At 36.8% G+C, this 12730-nt stretch overlaps 2 protein-coding genes across 3 annotated transcripts; both read left to right on the top strand.

The window, feature by feature from the left end:
- The first annotated feature begins 937 nt into the window (after positions 1–937).
- On the top strand, positions 938–3506 carry DTA4 (downstream target of AGL15-4). The gene is made up of 3 exons (XM_089147031.1): positions 938–1875; positions 1994–2354; positions 2797–3506. The coding sequence occupies exons 1-3, from the start codon at positions 1328–1330 to the stop codon at positions 3010–3012; spliced, it is 1125 nt and encodes a 374-aa protein (XP_089003157.1). The 5' UTR covers positions 938–1327; the 3' UTR covers positions 3013–3506.
- Positions 3507–4731: 1225 nt separating this feature from the next.
- SHH1 (SAWADEE HOMEODOMAIN protein) lies at positions 4732–12114 on the top strand. 2 transcript variants are annotated; one of them, XM_089147029.1, is made up of 10 exons: positions 4732–4912; positions 5057–5165; positions 5922–6007; positions 6159–6204; positions 6390–6528; positions 7963–8026; positions 10306–10357; positions 11231–11374; positions 11480–11599; positions 11781–12114. In XM_089147029.1, the coding sequence occupies exons 2-10, from the start codon at positions 5109–5111 to the stop codon at positions 11853–11855; spliced, it is 783 nt and encodes a 260-aa protein (XP_089003155.1). In that variant the 5' UTR covers positions 4732–4912; positions 5057–5108; the 3' UTR covers positions 11856–12114. The 2 variants fall into 2 exon arrangements, with proteins under 2 accessions (XP_089003155.1, XP_089003156.1); XM_089147030.1 differs by having other exon boundaries at positions 4732–4925.
- Positions 12115–12730: the final 616 nt, after the last annotated feature.

The raw sequence follows: 12730 nt of genomic DNA, 5'->3' as shown, positions 1-12730 counted from the left end.
ATATCAAAATGCAATTTTAATTGAGACATCTTGGTTGGAGAAGATGAAGCATGGATTCTTCTATTCTTCTTCTTCTTTTATTTTCTTTTCTCTTTTTTTTTTTTAAATCTTTTTATTAACATTTAAATTAAATAATCAAAGTTAATTAAGGGTGTTTTGATTCTTAAAATAACATCAATTTAAGTTGATTTTGGGTCTATACTAAAAGTATGTTTTTAGCCAAAGGTAGTTTTGGGTTTTAGGAAGATATTTAACTGTAAAAGTTAAATTTAACTGAAAGAGTTAACAAGAGGGGGAGGTGTTTGATATAATTATTAGGTAAGAGGGGAGGTAAATGATATTATTCAACTAAGAGGAAGTATAAATGCTATTTGTTTTAGCTAAGAGGGGAGGTAAGTAATATTTACCTAAAAAAAATCAAAGGAGCATATAGTGTCTGAATAGATAGATGATAAGTATGTATGTGGCTCAAGCCAAAGGGAGAGCTGTGGTTAAGTGGTTGATGGTCTATTTAAGGAACTTTTGGAGGCAAGAGCAAAAGGAGTTTAATTTGTATGGGCATTGAAAAATTGTGTACGTAAAATGTAGTTGTTTGCAAATATAAAGAGATGTTTATAATAAATAATTTTTTTGGGGGTGATAATATTATTTATTTGCAAACTATAGGGGTGTAAATGTGATTTTGCTAAGAAAGAAAATATTAACCAGAGCATGGGAATGGAACGGCGGACGCACACGAACACACACCACACGCTCAAAACAAACCTTATACATAGCCCGCCTTCTTTGGTTAAGGAAGGAACGACTGTAAAGGTAAAAACTAAAAAGGAATGTTTCTCTTTACAAGATCTGGTGGGTCCTTTTATTGGATTAATGGCATCAACTCACCTAATAAGGGTTTCTTCTGCTAGGTGTTTTTCTGTTCTAGCATCAACGCCAATCAAGGAGAAAAAATGGCGGTGGCAGCCTGGCATGGAACTGCCATTATTCACAATATCGATTACTGTTATTCAATTCGGTTCTTCTTGTTCATGTTGCCTTGAGGTGTTCGATTTCACATCGCATGGAAACACAGAGGGGCCAGAAATAAAGGCAAAAGTGAAAAGGAAAAACGCAATGATGATGTGATTCTCGAATCTTGAGCGACGCCGGAGACAATGCTATCATTGCTTCAAGCTTTGCTTTTCCTTTCTCTCGTCGATAGAATTGTTATATAGAAATCGAAGTAGTTAGTGTTAAGCCATGAACATCATCTCAGGTCAGGTTCAGATCATTCACATTTTACAGCAGCAGCAGAAGACACTAATAATCCTCTTCCATCAGTTCCATGGCAGTATCACCGGAACCTATGTCAGCAAAGCCGCCCGATTTCCGAGCTCCACCACCTTCTCCCGTCGCCATTGTAGGCGGTCGTCGATCTGGTGTGGTAAACGACGACGAGCTCTCGGAATTCCTGGAGCAGTCGATTCGAGTTCCTAATCTCGTCTTGCCTGATCTCCTCTTCCCTCGACAAATTCCAATCCAGAGCATGCCTCGAATCGACTTCCGGTCATTGATGTCTATGGACGACGATACCGCCTCAAATCTTACAGAATCTGCCACCGCGATCGGCTGTTTTCAGATCGTTAACCATGGAATCTCTCGAGATTTGGTCCGATCCGTTTCGGCTGCCGCTACTGAAATATTCCGTCTACCACCAGAGGCCAAAGCGCTTGCTGCGAGATCGTCTGCAAAATTGTACGGATTCGATGAATCGTCATGCGGTGAAGAGATGTCTGATGACGGAGATGCGAGTGAAGAATTCGTTTGGTGTAGAGAGGATGGTTTGAAGTCGGTAATGGAGGGAAATTGGCCTAAAGGATATTCAAATTTCAGGTATTATACCACAGACTCAAATAATTAATGATTTCTAGTTATGGAAGAAGATGCCTCAGATAAGTTCTTGTTAATTATTATTGATATTTCTATAAATTAACAACCAACATTATCTCAGCCAGAGAATGGAAAACCTCTCTAAGGAAATCGAGGAAGTGGCCATCAGAGTTCTACAAGTTTTTGCGGGAAGAAACCTCGAAAGATCAATCAATGGAACTGAATCGCTGAATGGAGAGCAAAATGTTGGCTCGATCTGTTGTCTTTACAAGCATTGTAGAAACAATGCCGCAAACCAATGGTTGAGTTCTTTGAAATCTCATATAATTCGAATGCTGATAAAAGGTTCTGAGTATTCCCATTCCTTGTGCTTACACATATGTGAAGACGCTTCTGATTTTCGCGTCTACTCAAAGAAAGGTTGGATGTCTTTCTGCCCAGAGAAGGATGCAATCGTTGTCACAATTGGTGATCAATTGCAGGTACACATCTAAACCCAACAGGGATAGGCTTTCTGTTAAGTGTTGGATGAACATGGCTATACTACATAGCTTCATTGTTTCCATCCAACGGCTTAAAATATGATTACACGATGTTAGGTATTTGATAAACTTATCCCATACAATCTAGTGCCCGTAGACCAAATTGGATCTCATTAAGTACTTAACATACTACCATGCTTCTACCATCGCCGAAGACGGACTCTAAGCAGGTCTTACTTTGGATAGGTTCCCATGCTAGGCTAATTGAATCTAACACCCATACATTAAATTGGGTTCAATTAAATCGTTGTCCTCAACAACTCCTACTCTAGGTAGTTCTTTAGAAATACAAGCTAGTTCGAATACTAAATGTTGGGTACTTGACAAAAGCAGGAAAAGCCTCAAAGCATGATATATGATACCTTCTCTTTGATTATCTCAGGTGTTGAGTAGTGAAAGATACAAGAATGTGATTGGAAGGCCAATTTTCAAAGTAGAAGAAGAATCTATATCCCTGGCTTTCTTCATCTCTTCCGCAGTTCGTCAAACTTCTCGAAAGAACAAAGAGAAGATCATCTCAGTTGGCCAACAAGCAGTATTTGCTATAATCATCACCCTTCTAAGTCACCTTTTTATCCAAATTTATCAAAAATTTTAAATTTCAAAACCCTATTTGATGAGTTAGTTGCTAAGGATTCCAATGATGTGGACCATTTTCATCCTCTGAAAATCCTATATGATTCATATCATCGTAGTTTGTACATTAAACATAAGCAATGAATGTAATTCTTCCAATTCAATAGTACTATTGATGCTATGAGCATTTGTATGAAAAAATATATATTTGAAGATCTAAATATTTTTTTGATATTTAAAACGAACTGTTGTATTTTGTGGATTACAACTTTGGAATCGTCTTCATCAGTGACTGTTGCTTGTTCTTGGAATCATGGTTGTCTTTATTAATAATTGACCAAATGCGTTGATGGTATCTATGCCGATCCAGTGATCCGTCATGATTAAGATATAAAAAGACAAGGTGATTTATAGTGAGCAGCTATCATCAATGAATATGGGACATTCTAGACATCATCATGTCTGATAAATTTTTTTAGGTACAATTAATTTATCTTTACTATTAGACCTTACAGTCATGCGCATTAAATGTGCACGCTCGACCGACATATTTTGGACCGTCGGATGAAAATCTCGATCGAAATTTTAGATTCAAGAGTACAAAATGTTGTTTGACATTAATGCGCATGATTGAAGCTTTTTTGATTAATAATTTGATCGCGTCACTATGTTAGTGGAATCCTAATTCTTCACTATTTGCCATTTAATCATATAAGATAAGATTATTCCACATGAAATCACCAAAACTTATATTATGCCATGAATTTGGGGGACAAAACCTTAGGGGTTTTTTTTTTTTCTTTCCTTCCTCTTTTTTTTTTTTTCCCCCAAGTGTATTTTTTACAAAAACAATAAAAAATTTTTTTTTATATTTTTTTTTTTTTTCTTTTCTTCCCTTTTTTTCTTTTTTTTTTACGACTATGAAAGAGAATAAGTAAAACTTATATTATGTCATGATTAGATGTTATTAGCCAGACTAGGAACAGGGCGAATTGTAGATGATTGCATCGGCGTGTAGTTAATCGGACGGATTGTAGGGAGGAACATCATACCGATGGCAAGACATCATCATGTGGTTACGGTGATTGATGCCTTACTCATCTATCAGATTTATATGGAGTTTGAGATCGATCTGTCTTACATTATACAGAATGTTATGATCGAGGTTGTCACACATCCGGGTGTTAGGAATCTTTGCTTTGGGATCTTATTGACACGCATCTTCAGTTATTTCGGGATAAATCTGGATAGTGAGGAGATAGTTGTTGGAGGTACGGGGTATTCCATTGGTACGGGGACTATTGGACCTTTTCTATATCAATTAGGGTAAATATCACTTACCTCTCCTCTTAGCTAGACGAGTTATATGCTCACTTACTTCCCCTCTTAATTATAAGAAATGGGGATGTAAGTATTATTTGTCTAGCTAGAGGGAAGATAAATGATATTTATCCTATTAATTATATAAAAACTCCCTTGATGATGTAATGCGCAAGCTGGTCGGGATGAACCTCAAAAAAAAAAAAAAATCAAAAAATCAAAAAATTATATAATGAACTGAAGGGAAACAATATTTATTCCAGAAAAGAATGTTGTGATTTAAAACGCGGTTCTACAAGAAAAAATCCCCAAAAAAAAATTGTAAGGGTAAAAAAAGGAAAAGATTACATTCCGGCTGATACGAATTAAGAATTCAACACATACCGGTATAGTTGGAGAATCGGCGAGGTTCAAACTAATTGACGCCTTGACGTGAGGGGTCTCCAGGAGAGACAGCGCAGAGGATCCCATGGGATTTATATAAGACGACTTCTCCTGCTTACCACATGCGGAAGCAAACATTCCTTCCCTTCTTGTAACATATAATGTAGAAGACGAGAATCGAAGAATCGAAGCATCGAACGGAAAGCTAGGGCCAAGTAGTAAGCGAGAGAGGTCTTTTTGGATTTTATTCGTGTTTTTAATAGTAAAATGGATTCTTTGAACAAATCCCAACAAGTTTGAAGTAGGAAAAAAGGTACTCTTACCATGGCAATGCTTATGCCTTATATATTTCTGTTTTGCAGGAGCAAATCCAGAAGGCAATTATAATTTTCTTCACTCCAAGAGTATCCGAGAATGGTTCGGCTTCGGCCTAGAAATAATCGGGCTTCTTCTGGTTTTACGGAGGCTGAGGTAATCTCTCTCTTGTTGTGTTTGTGGATAGGTAATGCTTGTGTTATCGAACATTGGTTCTTGGAATCTGGCTTTACAGTGGGTAAGCTTGAAAAAATAAAAAAAAGGAGAAGTTGATGTAATGGGTATTGGGTATGTAATGTGACTCGTTAATCCAAAATAGATTGCTTATTTCCATGTGCAACGCTTTCTTGGATTGCACTTCCACTGCGTAGGTTTTACGTTTTGATTTTAAGGAGAAGTGCACTCACGACGTATTCATGTTTGTGATTATTTGATTCTAGCAACATAATTTTGGAATGGGATAACGAGCCATCTTGTAGAACATTTGCAAAGGTGCATTTATTCACACTAAAGGCTTTTTGTGTATTTAAAAAAAAAAAAAAAAATCTCACCAAAGGCTAATCCTTCTTGAGTTGCCTTACCAGGACTGCGATTCTTGTATCTTTCCATAACATGGTATGTGTGGTTTTTCAGAAGTGCACAGTAGAATTAAGTTGGAGAATAAGTACTATTGTGCAATTTTTTGACTTGCAGGTTAACATATCATTACTGTGTTTCTTTGGGTCTCTTTCAGTTGTCATAATATCGGTATTCTAAGTTGTTCTTCTCCCACACAATTAACTTAGTTACTAAACTCTGGATGATGCCATTTTGGAACCAGTTGTTTCTAGCACTGTCAAAGCTTGTTTCTGTTTGCATTCTTTCTGTTTTGTTTCATCAGTGTTATAAAAACTAATTGTTTCTGTCTCATAGACTGCAAAAATGGAGGGTTTACTCAAGGAAAAAGGGGAAGAAATCCTAAATCAGAATTCCTGCTGTAAGATTGCAAAGAATTTTAAGTGAGTTTCATCCTAAGCATATCCAACTGTTGTCTTGAATGTATAAAAAACTTTTGGTTAGAGCTTTGAATGTATTTTATTTGCCTTTTCTATGCAAGGCTTGTAGTGTCTGACATAATTTCCTGTTTATTCACTATGGTCTTTATTTTAGTCGTTCTGCAGGTCGTGCTGGGAAAACTCCTGTGACATGGAAACAGGTTTTTTCCTTTTTTGGGATTGTAACTTTATTTTTAATACGTATATTTTTCCAATACTGCATGGAGAAAGTTTTCCTTCACTGTGTGGGAAGGGTTCAGTCACCAGGGCTTAAGGAAAACTTGGTCCATACTGTATTGTAGTTTAGACTGCTCTGTGACTCTTCAATGCTGGTATTCTCTGTCAGATACAAAGTTGGCTTCAAAATAAGCAGCAAGATTTGACTGTAAAAACTACTTCCTCACCTAGTGTCTCCAATGAACCAGTTGGTCCTCCGCCGGTGCTAGTTTCAGTTGATTCGCTTGAGACTTCCGAAAATCCAAAAGGTGCTGTTTTATCCCCTTCTTTTTCTGTGATTTGTGTGGTGCCGGTGAAGTGGTAACTTTGGAAAAAATGCCGTGATTACACTTTTGGTGTAACACAAGTGACAAATTGTTATGCAACTGTGAACTGAATTGTTGATGTGGGGTTTGTGGAAAGAAAAATAGTCTTTCTTGGCATGTAACGTTCCACTGTTTACTGCTTTCTTCTATTTTGATATCTCATCATGTGTTTGTTTTCCTTCAATAAGATTAATTTACCTTTACATGGTTATGTGATGCTTTGGTTTCAGTCTAGACATTAAGCATTTTTCCTTCACTATTTTCTGCATGTACTTATTGGATAGAATTTTATAATATGAGCCTCAACCTTTTCTAAACTTTATGGCCATTGAACATGTTCAGAGATTTATTATTCCAAGTTTCTCCACAGCTTATGCATGAAGTTGTAACTTGTAAATATGCATGAGACTCGTATAACTGAATTAAAAGACTGTCATATATCTAGGACCTTGGTGAGGAAACATTTGAAGACAATTCAGCTTCAAAGGAGTGTTCTCTTTTTGGACGGAACAGTATTCAATGGTTATCTTATCGTGACATGTGTGAATTATTCTCTTGTCTGGGATGTACAGGATTCTGGAGGAATAAAACATGTTCTTTATTTGTTTATTGTTTTCATTTGGGGGTATTAATTGAATATAGACCTCACCTAGTTGTGGCAATGATGTGTCAGCACCCTGTTAGGAATTGTATGGGCAGCCAGCAGTTAAAAAAAGAAAAGCTAGTCATTTCCCTTTTAACAAAAATATCTTAAATATCGATTTCTTACTCTTGGTACTGCTGCAAAAATATTTCCCCAGCAAAGCATGATGCTTACTTCATCTTTCAAAGCATTAGCATCCATGTGTTCTTTAGGGTAAAATGAGTGCAATCCAGCTATTGTCTATTGCGTTAATTTAGGGCATTGTAATTGCTGACCTTGCAATGACATATGAAGCATTCTTCTAAGTGTTCCTCTTTCATTCTATGTGTAGTTTCTTGTTATGAAACACTAGAGTAATTCATTTGGAATCTACTTGTAATTGAATCGCTGGATATTTCTGTGAGCTTTTTCACCCTTCTTAACTGTTTTTTGTTAAGTAATTGGCTAGTTAAGTAATTAGACGGAGAACTCAGGAATGAATTCCATGTGTATTTTCAGAAATATCTAATGCTTGCCTTTTCTGAACAGCATTTGCTTTCCATATTTTTTTTGGAGCAACATATCTGATGATTATTTCTGCCTATCATTCTTAATACTGATATTGAACTGCTCTTATCTAAGTTTATGGAGTTATGGAAATGACACTTATTGTGTTGTTCTTTGTGCTATTAAATGTACTTTTATTTTATATATAGGCCATCAATGAAAGCTTTCCCCTTAATCCTGTTGAACAGTTAAAAAGGATCTAGATCTCTCTGATTTGGAGTTTGAGGCAAAGTCATCAAAAGATGGGGCATGGTAAGTATGGATTTGATACAGTAGGTTGTGCTGCAATGCTTTTCTGCTGGTCTGTTCTTTTCTATGTTCCTCTGTTTTCTCTTTTCTTTTTGAATGTGTTTTCATCAGTGCTGTCTTGTTCATGATATTTGCCCTGCATGATTCATGGTGTGTATGTTGACTGATAGAGACCAGACCCATGTAAGGATCTGGGAAAATGACTCAGGTAAACTCTCCTGATATTAATGTTGCTGAATCTTCTGAATCTAATCTTTAATGACCAAGTTGGTCTTTTTGCTATTACCTTTTGTGTACAAAAGAACTTAATTATTGCTTCTATAGCTTGAAATTTATGATTTTGCTGCCATCATATTATTTGCTAGACTAGTGACTATAAACTTATATATGATTTGCATTCTTGTAGATTATAGGCCACACTAAGGTGAACTATTTCTAATTTTGCTTTGATTACGAACATTGTCACTTGTTGCATGTCTGCTTCATTATTAGGTTGAAATTGTTATATTTGTGAACAGTGTCCAATGTTCGAAGGGTGATTTTAGGTGACACATGGAGAAGGAATGTCTTTGGTGGGGATTATTTTCTATAGTTTTGCAACTAAGTGCTATCTTTATTTATTCGATTTTCTTTTCAGCGATGATGCTGTTAAGGTAATGTTACATAAAATATATGTTTCGTAATGGGATTTTAGTTTGAATAAACATTCACAATCTCCATTTCGTACCAAGTGAAGTTCAGTTCCTTTCTGCTAGATTTTATATCATTTGCTAGTACGTAGGCAAGCATTTGGGCAACAGTTAAGTTGTGCTATTGCAAATTAATGGTTGCGGATTCAAGACTTGGAAACATCCTCTCCTGAGTATCAGGTGATAAAGCTGTGGTACATTTTTCCCTCCCAGACCCTGCAGTAGTGGGAGCCTTGTGTACTGGGGACACTGTAACTGACCTACCATTGGAGGTATGGTCATCTATTGTAGAAGTGATATCTGATTCGATCATCTACATATGATGCAGTACTTAGTGAAGAAAGATTGATTGGGAAATTGAGTGTTCCGTTCCAGATAAAAAACATATGCCCCAAAGGAGAATACAACATTTCCATAGCTAATACGGTTGCTTTGTATCTCTGAACTGGATAACTGAAAAGGCTGCATGTGAATCATCGACTTTTATGGTTTAGTGGAAGGATTAGCCTTAAGAAACAAATTCTTCTGTTATATTTAAGGAAGTATGGAGCTCATATTTCTAAATTGAATTGATGACTGTGGATGTAATTACAGAAATGTAAGTTTATACTAAGAACTTCCATATATTGATATTTATCTTGCTGAGATGCCATGGATCTGATCACAATTCCATTGCTCTAAATGTTATCATCGACTTAAAGACCTGATGTATTTATTCCCAACTTGCGTCGTAGAAGCAATAGCTATAATTTTCATCTTATTAGGTTTTCACCAATTTGTGTTCATGTAGATGATATCTTTTGCATCAAAGAGCCACTAACCTCAACAACCCACTGTTTTTGGTAGCACTAGGAGTAATCCCTTAAATGGCATACACAACTTTCACCATCACACTGTAGGTGTTGCGCAGAAAAAGAAAAAAATTGCATTGCTACTAATATTGAGGTGGGGAGAGGTACCCTAGGTGAGCAAAAGGAGGGTAGCCATTTAGATTTTAACAGCAATATTTACTTTCCTTTCATTTTTTTCCTTTTTATGGAAATGTTTTTAAAGCCTGCCAGATTGGGCATGGCAGTTAATGCTAGCTGCCCCTACCAACTTGCTAGCTTGCATATTGTAACTTGTTTTCTGTGGGCACTGGGTGGTCCTTCCATAAAAGTCTCTCTTGCATCCTGTGACTACAGATGGGCCTTTCCTGTAGTCCTGGCCATGGATCCAGCTGTTATAAGTAGGAAGCAAGAGTTGCTAAATCTTCTCCAGTTTACGCTTCAGTTTGTCAACTATTTTGCTGTGAAAAAATGAAAGTTGATCGCCACTGGATGCCTTATGTTTTCTCCCTACTATCAATGATCTGCGTTTCCATATCATTCTGTAATGCTTATGCTATTGCAATTCTCCCCCTCCCCCCACCCCTGAGTAACTTGCTTGCATTTAGTTGAGACCCCTCTGAATTAAATGGTCAACAGACGTCTGAATACTCGATAATTTTTGTCCAAACAACTCCCAGAGTTGATGTTGGATTGCAATGTTGCTTGAATATTCTTTTTTCCCTAGTCAACCTGAACTTCATCGATGTAATACTTGACTTTTCAGGTATGATGTTGCTGCATTTGTCTCTCACAGGATTCGTCGTACAGGTGAAAATGTAAGGATTCTTTCTTCCTCTCTCCTCTTTGCTATTTATTAGAAGACGGCAGATCCAATTTTTTAGATGGAATGCATTTGTGTCTCCTGTACCTTTCACAAATGCGCTCTCATTTTTCCTTCAAAAGGGTTTTCTTTTTTATTCAGCCGGGGTTTTTTTTTTAGGTGTCTCGCATTTGGAAAAAGTTCTTGATCTCAATGTGGGGCTATTTGAATAATGTTTTTATTCCTTTGATCCCTTCAGAAGAAGGATGCCCTAAAGTCATCCCCTGGTATTGCATTTCTCCACCCTATGTGAAGAAGTGTTGCACTTACGGTTTGTACCTAGCAGTTAAATTATTCCTTATTTCTACCTCCCTGGATAATCTGTTCCACTTGCCATCTAGGAACTTTGGTGTGAGTGTTGGATATCCATATTGTGTTTTGCTTTTGTACATAAATGCGTACTTTTTGGATGAATGTAACCTCAGGAGATGGACTTCCAAATCTAGGTCCTTGGACATGGTTTGGAAAGCCATCTATTTTGACATTTCGGTTAGATTTCATCATATCCCCACCCTCCTGTTATGGGTACCCCAAGAAACAGACTCATTGTTGTTACCTATTAGGTTCCTCTCTCCAGCACCCCACCTGATGGCTGGTGCTCGCCCACCTCCTCTCTCACATCTTGTGCATTCTCCTTCTTTCCCCTTCTTGGGGGGGGGGGGGGTTATGATATTTTATTATCATCCAAATAAAATTTTGGAGAATGTTTTCCAATAATTTATAAAGATAATTGGTTAAAATGGAAGGAAGATTCCATCCTTAGAGATAATCTTGTTTGGTTTCCAATTGACCTATATGAATCAAATGGAACACTTTTTATATATTGCAGGAAGTTCGAGTGAGATTTATTGGATTTGGTGCTGAAGATGATGAATGGCTTATTATAAAGAAGGCAGTACGTGAACGCTCTCTTCCTCTGGAGCCTTCAGAATGCCAGAAAGTCAAGGTTGGCGATCTTGTCCTATGCTTCCAGGTAATTTAGTCTGAAAACTGATTTTCTTGTGTGATTTTCCCAATTTCTCCCATCCTTGGCTTGCAATCACGTTCACTTTTCTTTTTCTGTTGGGTGAATTGTCAGGAGAGAAGGGATCAATCAATCTACTATGACGCTCATGTTTTAAACATCGAAAGGAGGTTACATGATATAAGGGGTTGCAGGTGTATATTCCTGGTTCGCTATGACCATGATGATACCGAGGTAAATTTATGCTTTTTGCCCTATTTATTTCTGGATTATATGGCTTTCTATGAATCCACATTGATAGCCCATATCTTATTATTGTCAAATTGCCATGTTAATGCAACTACAAAGCCATTTCTTTGTTATGGAGACTTGTTGCTACTTTAGTTCTCATATTCTCTTACCAAAATCTTGCCAGGAAAGCGTTCGTTTAAGGAGACTCTGCCGCCGACCATCATATTATGATCTACCTGCGCGATTTCTGAACTCTTAGTCCTATCTTCATGCTCTTTGTAGGTATGTAGGCTTAAACATTGGGGGTTCTTGTTGGGGAAAATTGAATTTAAAATCCATCAAATTGTAAAGTTCCAATTATTAGAACAAAAAGGAAAAAGTAACAGGAAGTTTTCACTTGTTACATGATAATAGAAGATTTCAAGGGAGAAAGCAATGTGTTGACTGTCCCTTTATAATCTTTGTGCAAGAATTCCAAAAGAAAGTTTACTGTTGTCAAAGGGTCTTTGATGTTTCAAAATTTGAAAACCAAGCATCTATGCTGTGATTGGATACAAAGCACATCCTTAAGTTTGGGTGGCATGTCTAATCTGGCCTTGAATCATCCCCATTGAGTTGCTTTCGACCGGAGAATTTTGATAGAGAATGGAAAGAGGAGCGTGTGGAGTCGGAATTACTTAAGTTCAACAACCATGGATTGGGAAGAGGCCAATCAATTTTACGTGCTAGGGTAACAATCTTTCGGGCTAGAAGGGACAATCAAATTACACTGGAATAAAAGGTAATGAAATAATCAACTCCAAGCTTCACCTTATGTATTTCTCTTCTTGGGTAAGAAATTAATTTATTGAGAAGAAGACTTCACCTTACATACATGAACCATGAAATGATTGCTTTACCCACGACTTCTTTTGAGCATGGTTTAATATAAATCGGTTCTATTACAACTAAAGGATTGGCTCAATTGGTAATGACTACAATTTCTTAGTAAAAATGATGCGGTTCAAACTCTTTGGTGTTATCTAATTTATCAATTAAACCTCCTATATAAGTTAAAAGTATATCAAAAGACACCTTTTGTAGTTAGGAGTTCATAGTTATGATATAAGCAAGATAAATATTTCAAAAAAACAA

Source organism: Hakea prostrata, chromosome 3, assembly GCF_041222555.1.
Source record: "Hakea prostrata isolate BN-2017 chromosome 3, UWA_Hpros_2, whole genome shotgun sequence".
Lineage (NCBI taxonomy): Eukaryota > Viridiplantae > Streptophyta > Magnoliopsida > Proteales > Proteaceae > Hakea > Hakea prostrata.
Note: the sequence above shows the minus strand (reverse complement) of the source record. Positions and strands in the feature narration are given on the sequence as shown.

What these genes read in the sequence shown, in the direction of transcription:
- DTA4 (XM_089147031.1), top strand. Translation starts at nt 1,328, where the DNA reads ATGGCAGTATCACCGGAACCTATGTCAGCAAAGCCGCCCGATTTCCGA. An exon ending in AAAGGATATTCAAATTTCAG is followed by an intron (nt 1,876 to 1,993) that starts GTATTATACCAC and finishes ACATTATCTCAG; the next exon opens with CCAGAGAATGGAAAACCTCT. An exon ending in CAATTGGTGATCAATTGCAG is followed by an intron (nt 2,355 to 2,796) that starts GTACACATCTAA and finishes TGATTATCTCAG; the next exon opens with GTGTTGAGTAGTGAAAGATA.
- SHH1 (XM_089147029.1), top strand. Translation starts at nt 5,109, where the DNA reads ATGGTTCGGCTTCGGCCTAGAAATAATCGGGCTTCTTCTGGTTTTACG. An exon ending in AAGATTGCAAAGAATTTTAA is followed by an intron (nt 6,008 to 6,158) that starts GTGAGTTTCATC and finishes TCTTTATTTTAG; the next exon opens with TCGTTCTGCAGGTCGTGCTG. An exon ending in TCATCAAAAGATGGGGCATG is followed by an intron (nt 8,027 to 10,305) that starts GTAAGTATGGAT and finishes TTGACTTTTCAG; the next exon opens with GTATGATGTTGCTGCATTTG.